The sequence below is a fragment of the Myotis davidii genome, unplaced genomic scaffold, assembly GCF_000327345.1.
Source record: "Myotis davidii unplaced genomic scaffold, ASM32734v1 scaffold88, whole genome shotgun sequence".
Taxonomy (NCBI): domain Eukaryota; kingdom Metazoa; phylum Chordata; class Mammalia; order Chiroptera; family Vespertilionidae; genus Myotis; species Myotis davidii.
In genome coordinates this window covers 4,305,718-4,316,746 of record NW_006300377.1, presented here as the reverse complement: position 1 = coordinate 4,316,746, position 11,029 = coordinate 4,305,718, and the positions used below count along the sequence as shown (strand labels likewise).

At 51.7% G+C, this 11,029-nt stretch overlaps 1 protein-coding gene across 1 annotated transcript in view; it reads left to right on the top strand.

The window, feature by feature from the left end:
- Positions 1-11,029, top strand: part of LOC102752821 (chromosome unknown open reading frame, human C1orf94) — a 38,162-nt gene that overhangs the window by 16,074 nt on the left and 11,059 nt on the right. The window contains exons 2-4 of the mRNA XM_006777332.2: positions 1,825-2,510; positions 5,720-5,977; positions 7,019-7,194. Of these exons, the coding sequence (XP_006777395.1) occupies positions 1,825-2,510; positions 5,720-5,977; positions 7,019-7,194 (1,120 nt within the window). The remainder of the gene's footprint in view (positions 1-1,824; positions 2,511-5,719; positions 5,978-7,018; positions 7,195-11,029) is intronic.

The window sequence follows — 11,029 nt, the reverse complement described above, 5'->3', positions numbered from 1 at the left end:
GCGATTCGCGATTTTGCGCTATCATACTGGGTGTATGGTCGGCTGTGTGCGATTTTGCGAGTGTGGTAAAATCGCATAACAGCCGAGCATACACCCAGCAGCGCTGCTGATGCCTGAACGGTATGTGGAATGAAGTGGGCGGGCATCGGGAGGCCACTATGGCACAGGGCAAGCACTATGGGCAGTCTATCTGAAGTGTACCTGGCATATAAGACGACCCCCCACTTGTAGGCATATTTTTCAGGGCCAAAAAATCGTCTTATACGCCGGCAAATACGGTAGGTATGTGTCCGTGTGCATGTGTGAGTGTGCATGTGCTCATACACAAAGAGCATTACTGGGAAGGCTGGATTTGATTCTATGGTCACTGTTTGTGGGACTCGCCAGGCCCTTCGAATGGGTTGGCAGGAGCATGTGCCAGGCCTCCCCAGCTGCAAAGTTCCACTCGTGAGACACTTTAGTTTTCCCCTCTGATCTCTTCTTTGCCATCTTTACCACCTTCTCTGAGCAGTTTCCAGAATGCTCTGTGTAGACCACCTCATATGCCCTTCTCGGGAGCCCATTGAGATGGTCTTAAACTGGGTAGTGGTGATTCCCTGGGAGTGCCAGGGAGGAAGGTGTCCCCTTGTGAAGGATGCCAGTGGGGCATGCTGGGCCATGAGCCAGGCCAGCAGGATTGCCACCCCTCCCACACCTGGAGAGAGCCAGCAACAGGAGCCTAGAGTCCATGGGACCATCAGCCCCATTGGGTTGGTGCCGGACATTAAGGGTCCAGCTGGAGGCCAGATTCTGAGGTGCAGGTGGAGGCCCATGTGTAGATACAGGTAGATACTTGTGAATCTGTGCAGGGACCAACCATCTGCTGGTGCTCCTAGGAAGTGGGGCCGGCTCCAGAGGCCTTGATCTGGGCAAAGGGCCATGCCAGCCAGGGTGGACCACTGGGCCACAGTGTGGAATCCAGGATTGAGGTGCTCAGCCAGGCTGAACAGGTGTAGACATACTAGCTGACACCGTGTCACCCGCACTCTGTGCCAGACACTGTCCATAGCGCTTTGCTCGTCTATGATATTCCTGGAAACCAGATCAGGAAACAAGGGTACAAAGATACTGAGCAGACTGCTCAGGGTCACACAGTGGGGAAGCGACAGAGCCCGGTGTGAGGTCCATCTGTCCTCCCCACAGTCCCTTCTCTCACTCTGCCACTCTGCAGCCAGTCCTCAGGACTTCCCAGGGCTCAGCCTCAGCCCTCTGAGCCCATGCTCAGAGCTGTTGGATCATCCCTGGTCCTTTTGTTGCTGTCTTTTTTGCTTCAGGTCCTGGGCATGACTGAAAGGGAGGAGGGAGGGATGAAATGAAATAAAAGCTCAGCTCAGCCCAGCTGGCATGGCTCAGTGGTTGAGCATCAACCTAAGAACCAGGAGGTCAGGGTTCATGTCCCCATCAGGGCACATGCCTGGGTGGTAGGCTGGATCCCCAGTGTGGAGTGTGCAGGAGACAGCCAATCAATGATTCTCTCATCACTGATGTTTCTCTCTGTCTCTCTCCCTTCCTCTCTGAAATCAATAACAATATATATATTTAAAAAAAAAAAAGCTCAGCTTGCTTAGCAAGTAGTAGTTTCAAGAGAGGACCACAGTGTCCTGATTCCCAGAACCACACTTGGTGCTGGGCCTGCTGGTGTGGTGTAGAGACCTCTTGGGAGTCCCGAGAAAGCAGTCGGTTCCCCTTACCTTCTCCATCTGCTCTCCCTGGGGCCCGGCCCTGCAGCAGAGCCACCCTTCCCCGGCAGGCACTGAGGCTCCTGTCCTTCTGACCTGTTTGCAGGGCTCTGGAGTTCAGCAGTGACAAAGACGAGATCTCCCTGTTGGTGGAGCAGGAGTTTTTGAACCTGACCAAAGAGCACCTCATCCTGGTCACGGAAAGCTCAAGAGAGCTGGAGGCCGCTGGCTCCCCGGAGGGGCCCGGACAGCCCCCTCCCTGCCTTCTCACGCCTCCTCTGGTGGTAGGCAGCAGGGAGCGCCCGCGAGCCTCTGTCATTGCCGGTGACAAGCTGCTGGAGCCGAAGGTGGCCGTGTCCATTATCGGCAGCAGGCAGGACTGCGATTCTGCCATGACCACGGTCACGGGCATCCTGCGTGCTGCCAAAGTCAAGCGTGCCAAGGGGACAGAGGACGGGGGCCACAGCCTGGGTGCCTCCAACTCAGAGATCAGCAAGCTCCTGGCCCAGTTCCCACTGAAGTCCAAAGAGACCTCCAAGGCCCCCGACAACAAGGTGGTGCTGGAGGAGACGCGTGTCATCAAGGATTTCCTGCAGAACAGCATGTTCAGCGGCCCCCTCCACAGGGAGCCCATGGGGCTGGGCCCCTTCCTGCTGCTGCCGCCCTCGCCGCCTCCTGCACCCACTGACAAGCTCCTTGAGCTCCCCGTTCAGAAGAGGCAGCTCCCAGTGTTTGCCAAGATCTGCTCCAAGCCTGAGGCGGACCCCGACGTGGAAGGGCACCACTTGATGGGTGAGTGGGGCTGAAAGCAGGGCTGGCGGTGGGCCTGTAAAGAGGAGAAACGCACCAGAAAGTCAATCGGGCTGCAGCGGTGCACGCGGCATCTTCATGCAGAGTAGGACGGACAAGGTGGCCTCTGGTGGGTGCAGCGTTTTCAGTGTCCATGTGCCCCCGGGGTTGGGTGCCCGTGTACAGGGCACAGCTGATTCCAACGTGCTTTGAGAAGAGGGACAGGCACATTTGGCACCTGACTCATTTGGAGTCCACCGGGTGTCCAGGGTACATTGAAAGAAGCACTTACCCAGCTGAGTCCTGGGTAGAGCTGCAGAATGGGGACTTTAAGCCAGACAGGGGAGAGATTTGATTGGCAGGTGTCATTTGGCTTCTGATGGAGGTGCCTGTTCTGACAATGAGGTCTGGTTCTCTCTCTGGGGCAGGAGGTGAATATGTAAATTCTCCAGGTACAGTTGAGACCATTGGCCCTGGAATTTGTTCCCAGCACCTCCACGGCCTTCGCCAAGTGCATTTCCACCCCCTAACTGAGGAGTCAGCCTTCCCAGGAGATGCAGCCACCCCCCAAGTTTCCCCATCCCACTCGCAGGTTCTACAGATTGTGCCTATTCAAATTCAGCCAATCAGATTGGGTGGTTCCAAGAAGGCAGACTGATGCAGGGGCACTTGCCTATAGTCAGCTGTCGCTAGGAGTAAACCAGGAGGAAATCTATCCCTATTCCGTGAGCATGAAAGGATAACTGAGATATACCTGAACCAGGAGGCCCAGATCCATGTTCCTAAGGAAATAGCAAGATGGTCACACTTGAGGACATGCTGTGTGCTGGAGCATTGTTGGAAGGCCAAGGAATCAGAGCTGCGCACAGCAAGCTGGCCTCCAGGTCTTGGGCAGACCTCTAGGAGCCAGGGGGCTCTTTGGGGACTCTGGGCAGAATGTGTGAGAAGATGAGCCCTGCCTGGAGAAGGGGCTTTTCTCCCACCCACTTCTCCCGGAGGCATGCATGGCTATTTCTCCACCTGCCCTCCCCAAAATTTATGTGTGTCTGTGTGCACAAATGTATGGGCAAAGGTGTGAGTGCATTGGGTAGAGCCGTGGTCGGCAAACCGCAGCTCGTGAGCCACATGCGGCTCTTTGGCCCCTTGAGTGTGGCTCTTCTGCAAAATACCACGTGCGGGCGCGCACGTACAGTGCGATTGAAACTTCGTGGCCCATGCACAGAAGTCGATTTTCGGCCTGGGCGAGTCTATTTTGAAGAAGTGGCGTTAGAAGAAGTCGGGGGTGTCGGTCGGTCAGGTGACGGGAGACACGGCGCAGATGGGGCCGGCCGCGGGAAACGCAGCGCGGGGTCGACCTCAGCGAACATACCTCAATCAGATTGAGGACGTTTTTAGCAAAGGCCAGCTTAGGAGTACCCTAATTAAGTTAATAACAATGTACCTACCTATATAGTTTGAGTTTAAAAAATTTAGCTCTCAAAAGAAATTTCAATCGTTGTACTGTTGATATTTGGCTCTGTTGACTAATGAGTTTGCCGACCACTGGGTTAGAGGAAATGCAGGTGTGGTTGCATCTGAGTGTGTATGTGTTTGTGAGTGTGTTCGTCCTCTGTGTGGAGTTTCATATATGCGAACGAGTCAGAGGAGTGACAGGCGGAAAGGTGTGTGTGTCTGGGTACACAGACGCTGGAAGGGGGGTTTTGGAGATGAGCGAGCAGCAAGCATGTTTAAGGCGACCGAAGGTGTGTGAGAGAGACTGCAGGTGTGTGGCTCTCTGGGGACAGGGCTATTATTATTAGTAGGTATTGTTATTTCAGTGCACTAGCTGGGGGCTAAACTCAGCAACCAGAGAAACTCTTGGAAGGACTCTAGGGACATGTTTTGCTAAAAATGTCATTTTTCTCCTAAATTGGCTCAGGCTAGAGCAGCTCTCTCCTTTGCTGTGATGGCTCTAGGAGGACATGCCCAGTCCTGCCCAGACTTAGCCCCGAGGTCATTGGGCTAGAAAGAAGTGGGGGAGCAAGAGCTGGGGGGATCCAATCCACTCCCAACACTGGACACAAGTTCCCCTGATATCGTAGCTGCTGAAATGATCCAAGGTGCCTGCTGTGTATCCAGCACCATTTCCCAGCCATGCTTCATGTAGACCGGACCCCAAGACTGGGGAAGGAGTGAAGGGTGCTGGGAGGGCCAACGCCTCTCCCCTGCTTCAACCAAGCGATGGCTTCTTAATCTGGTTTGAAGAAAGAGTTCCATTCCCAAAAAGGAAGTACAGGTGAAGACCATCGCTGCGGAGGGTCCTGTCATGGTCTGGACAATGTCCTTGCACTGGGGAGCTCTGGGTCTATTTGGAGAGAGACCTGAGCCTGGCACGGACCATATCCTGTGACTCACTCCATCTCCCCGATGACTCCTTGCCTTGGCCTGCAGTCACCATTGTCTGCCATGCCCTCCTCTTCATGCCCCTGGACGTAAGGCCTGGCTGAAGAGCCACTTCCTTCTGGAAGCCCTCTGACCCTCTCAGACAGAAGCGTCCTCAGCCACCCCTCCTCTCCCACTGTGTCCCTCTGTCACCTCACGGTCCCTATCTGCCTTGTCCCGGAGCTATTTCTGGGTCTGTCTCTCTCTCCCTCCTTGTTGTGAGCTCCTGCAGGGCCGAGGCTGGCTCTGACTCATCACAGTGTCCCCAGTACTCAGGTCAGGGCCTGGTGCTGATGAGTGAGCTGAATCACCTGTGAGTGTGAGCAACAAAGCAGGACCAGCGTCCATGACGAGGGGCCAGACTGTGGCTTAGGCCACGTGTCTGAGGGAACTGGTGTCTCCACCACTAAGCCAGGTGCTCCCAGTAGGCAAGAACTGTGTCCATGTCAGCTCTTACCTAGAACCTGACACTATGGAGGGTTGGAAGGAAGGAAGGGAGGGAAAAAGGAGGAAGGGTGGAAAGAAAATAGATAAAAAGGAAAGGAGGGAAGAGGGGAGGGAGGAAGGAAGGAAGGAGTTCATGAGAATTGAAGACCAGAGTGGGCAGTGGGCAGTGAAGGCATCAGGATGTTGTGATTGGACTTGGCTGGGAGAGAGACACCAGAGTGGTCTGAGCCTGAGGTGTGTGTATGGAGGATCCATCACTTAGTCTAAAGAAGGTGCCCCCTCCCGCCCCTTTACCTAGCACTTGGCCTGCTAGAATCATTGACTCAGTTTCCCTCCTCCTGCAGAACAAAACTCAGGCACCAAGGAGCCAACCAAGGGTCGAGAAAACCTCTTTCTCAGTCAGTGGCCCCAGAGCCAGAAGGACATCTGTGCTGAAGAAAGTAGCAGTGACTCCGGGGGCTCCATGTCCATTGCCCTACCAGCTAAGAAGTCTGCATGGTCCCCTGAGAAGACCCTGTTCTATGAGTTCCTTGGGGCCACCAAGAACCCAGGCGGCCAGCTGAGGCTGCGCAGCAAAGAGGTGGATGGGCTGGAGCTGAAATGTAAGCTGAACCTGTCCAGAGACAGTTGGTGGAAGGGAGGTCAGGAACCCTCACAGGCCCTGGGAGTGGCTCTGCCATTCAATGGCTATTATATCCACGGGCAAGTCACTGTCTTTCTCTGGGTGTCAGTTTCTAAACCTATAAAATAGGGGAGATGACTTTCTCCCTATGTCCCTTATCTGGAATACAATCGCTAGAGAAATGCTGTTGGCTTTGAGGGGTCACATAGATGTTATTGGGGGTCAGTTCGAACACTTAGTCAGGTCAGACCTGACTAAGTATACCCCCTCAAGTTACCCAAAACAAAGAAAAAATCCACGCTTCAGGTTATTTGTATGCTGAGATTACTTATGTCCCTGCTTTGTCTCCCTTGCCCTCCTACAGCTATTTTAATCAAACCTACTTTTCCAAAAAAGATGCCAATAAGGGGAAACTGAGGCCCATCTCTGACTCTTTAAGCCCACAAGAATTATAGTAGAGGGAGAGAATTAAGGATTCATATTCTGAAACAATTCAGCCAAATCTCATTCATTCAGACTCATTTTGGGTCATCCCATAGTGAATCATATAATGTTTTTTTAAAATATTAAAAAAAATAACTCCAATATACATACTACAAACTGTGCAAGGTTCTCAAGGGGCTGCTTTAATAATTTGAACAGAATGATTTCTAGTGGCATAGCAATTGCTTCTATAAAACTGGATTTTTATAAAGTACTTGAAAGAACTTGGTTTTGAATGTAGGTGAGATGTAGTCTTAGCAATCGGGTTTATTGTGTGCACTGCGACCCGGCACTGCCTCCTTTACTAATAAGTGATGGAGAGAGAGGCTCCCAGGCAGACCCAGCTGAGAGTTTCACCCCTTCCAAATTGGCAAGGTGTGAAGGAATGGTGTTTTCCTATAGCTGGAAATTCACTTAAAGAACCAAGAGGAGCTTAAAAAACCTGACCTCCGAGAATATTAATCCCAGGGACAGTCCTGCTGAGGGTGTCCTGGCCTCTCCCTGCCTCAGTCACTGAAACCTCTCCTGTGACTTACAGTTAACCCACCTATGACCGCGGGGGACAAGAACAACCTCAAGTACACAGGGAACGTCTTCACCCCACGCTTTGCCACCACCTTGACCTCAGCATCCCTGAACCAGCCACTCTGGCTGAACCTGAACTATCCACCTCCGCCAGCATTCACAAATCACTCCACCTTCCCACAATATCAGGTGAGTGAGCGGGTGCTGGGCCTGCTTTCCTGGTGGCCATCCATGCAGGTTCCCACCACAGAGGAGCTGCAGCTAGCAGGATGCCTACATCACAGAGAACCTTGACACTAGTTAATGTCTTCACTGTGGCCACATCGGACCAACTACTTGGTGCACACACCTGAACATGCATATATATTTTTCTAATTTCTTTTGTCTGATTTCCAGTTCACTCGGGGCTAGGTATTCCAGAGCTGCATTGCTAGCTCTGGCCTGTTCAGTGCTCGGGCTCCCGGGATAGGATGACAGCATAGTCTTTCTTCTCCACCCACTTCCTGTGACTTCCTTTATAGTCAGGTGACATGCATCCTAGATTACTTGGGACAGTTACAGTTTAGGTCTTTTGTCCCAGAATAATTATGAATAGCACCACTTTCACTCTCAAGTGTCCTGGTGTGGATGACAAATTATACGGTCACTTCATTGAAACATCTGAGCAGACTTCGCTAAGGCAGCACAGTGCTTGGTCTTGGACTCATAGCTGAAATGAAATTAGTAGCCAGGCAGACACAAAGGGATGGTAAAACACTCCGACAGGGTTGGAAATTTTACTCACAGAACTTATTATTCAGGGAAAATGTAGTTTCTGTAGTTTGTCTATTTAATCTCCCTTAAGAGCTGCCGCCCACTGGGTGGAAGAAGGAAAGAAATCAAATAAATGTCCACTCTGGTTTAAACCATAGTCCAACCCAATAGCTTAATAGTCCCTTAAGGTAGTGCTCAGCTTGTCCGAAAGCTGCTCTGTGTCTAAGATTCCTGTCTCCTGACCCCTCCCTGGCTCCTCCAGAGTGGCCTGTTGGTGTGTGGGAAAGGGTGGGAACGAACACCAACTTGTGGGTCAGGTTCTTGAGAATTTGCTGCCCGGCAAAGCCCACAGAGGGCAACTAGAGACAGAAATTTGCGGGAAGTCTTCTGGTCCTGTCTCTGTGCTCCTCCCACCGCCCCTTGGGCCCTGTGTCATTTCAGGGAGAGCTGTCTTCCCAACTCCATATACATCCTCTCAGAGCCGTAGCCTCTGACTTTAAAATATATATATATATATATGTGTGTGTGTGTGTGTGTGTGTGTGTGTATTGATTTCAGAGAGGAAGGGAGATGGAGAGAGAGATAGAAACATCAATGATGAGAGGGAATCATTGATCGGCTGCCTCCTGCACACCCCCTACTGGGATCAAGCCTGCAACCAGGGCATGTGCCCTTGGCCAGAATTGAACCTGGGACCCTTCAATCTGCAGGCTGACGCTCTATCCACGGAGCCAAACTGGCAAGGGCGCCCCTGCTCTTAAACGGAGCTAAAGGAGTTTAGCAAAATCTCTCTTTTTCTCTTCAAATTTTTTTTCAAGACTTTTTGTTTGTTTCCTTAAGAGTGCCCACCCTCTCCTCACACAGGACAGAAGGCCTCCTGCGCCACCATCAAGGTGATCATGAATCCTTGACCTAAGGGAAATCAAAGCGTGTGCTTTCCACACCTATAATGCTGTCCCTGCACAGGCCCCTGTTCCTGTGCTCACAGATTCAGCAACCCTGTCAGCAATGTTCGTCCACTCATGCTCGTCTGAGGGCTTGTTCACTACTCAGCCATGTCTTCACCTTCTCACTGACACGCTCATTTTTACTTATTATTTGCTCATGTATTTAAATAATTGTAAAAACCGTTGCTTTGCACTGACTATAGAACAGCATTGGCAAGGTGAGGGGATTCAGAGGTGACTAAGCCAGGAACCACCTCCAGCCTGGCACTGTGTGGGCACAGAAAGAGAACCGATGGCACCATTTTATTCAGTGTAAACCAGTTCCTCTATTATGCACTCTCAGGGCTCACTGTGCAAAGCTGATTCATCACAGTTTGCTTTATAAAGTGCAGATAATATCTCTTTGCTATGCTGACTCCTTCTGACTTGACCTTTTAGAATAGTGAGATTTGGATGCATATTTTTTTACATTAAGTATATTGGAGTGACATGAGTTAATAACATTATATATGTTTCAAGTATATAATTCTATAATACAGCATCTGTATATTGCATGGTGTGCTCACCACCCAGTCTAGTCTCCTTCTATTACCGTATATTTGACCCCCTTTATCCTCTTCCTCCTCCCCACCCCTCTGGCAATCACCACACTATTGTCTGTGAGTTTGTTTTGTTTGTTCGTTTGGTGCTTTCTGTTTTATATCCTACCTATGAGTGAAATCATATGGTTCTTTTAAGCATGAAGGTCCTTTGTCTTAAGAGATGCAAGTGTTTGTGTTGCAGGACTGACTCTGGGTTCCCTGGCTTCTGGGCACAAGCGGTTGGAGGCCCTGGCTGGTAGGACCCCTGGATCTTACAAGGCAGTGTAGGCGCTGACTGGGCCCAGTGGACTGTAGAAGTTGACCCCTCCCCACTCCCCCGCCCCCACAGGCGGTAAAGAAGGACAGCATAATTTACCTTCTCATCATCAAGGGGCCTGGGATAATAACAATAAGTCAGGTTTGCAATCAGCAGACATTAAAAAGAATCCTGCTGCTTCCAAGCTGTGTGGCCTTGGGCAAGTTAGGCAAATGCTCTGAGCCCTGGTTTCATTATAATTACAGCAGCAGCAGCAGCAGCCATTTGATCCGGTTGTAAGGTTAATTGAGTCCATGGATGGGAAAGAGCTTGGTAAAACCTAAAGTATGATACAGGTATTGGTTTTTATTATGATTCAGCTCTGATCTCCCTAGAAAACAGGTCAGTGAACTCCATAGACCTGGAGACACAGAGGAGAAAAGGGGGAACAATTTATCCCACTCTCTTTTCCTGCTTGGCAAAGGAGTAAAGGTGAGGCCCCAGATCCAACTAATTCCAAGCTCCGCTGTGGAGGAAGGCAAGCCTGGAAGACTAAGTCCCCAGTACCAGGAGCTCCGGGGGCTCCTGGGCTGCTTGGCGTGAAGGAACTCTGCTCCCAGTTAAGGAGGGAGGCTGCACGGGGAGAGGCCATGGCTCCAAGCAAAGAAGAATGAGTGTTTATTTACCTTTGCTTGTGATTTTACAGAATGCAAGTCAAACAGCTAGAAATGTCTTCCCAGTCGTATAGGGTTGCTTTTAGAGGACAGAGCAGGGTGGGCAGCTGTTTGTCTTGCACAGATCCGAGGGGTAGCCTATCCCTGCAGACCTGGGGAGCATGGCAGCCTGGGGGCATTGGCTGTGCAAAGCAGAGCTGAGTGCTAATGGGGTGGGGGGGATGTAGGAGGGAGTGAAACAGAGGAGCTATATGGAAACCCTGGCCGTGGAGCTCACTGAGGGCTGGGAAGAGGCAGGGCAGCCCCATCCATCTCCCTCTCTGTCCAGGTTCAGGACATGGCCAGAGTGCAGGGACCAGGCTGTGGTCACGGTGGTGAGTGGGGCTGCCCTAGGCCACGAGGCTTGGAGTAGAAAGGAGCAGGCACACTGGTTTCAGGTGAAGGGGTTGGTGGAAGTGGGAGGGGCTCCACCATGGTCAAGTGTCTGGTGCACAGGAGCAGAGAGCAAGGAGGGGCTGCGAGAGTACGTGTGCTCTCAGGGGCCTGGAAGAGGGGCACTAGGAGAGTTGGGAGACTTTCCCCCAGGCCCCACATCAGGACCCCATGGCTCTGAGTCAGCCACCAACTTGTTGATAATTGTCACAAGGTGAGCCCAGAATTGAGGCAGCATCCAGAGTGAAGAATCTTCTGGAAAGATCCTAGTCTAGGGATGCTTTGAGTATTGAGCTGAATCTTAGGAGGGACTCTGGATTGGCAGGGAGAGGCAGTCTGAGACTTGAGGGGTCCTGGGCTGCCCCATTCACAGCTGTTCTG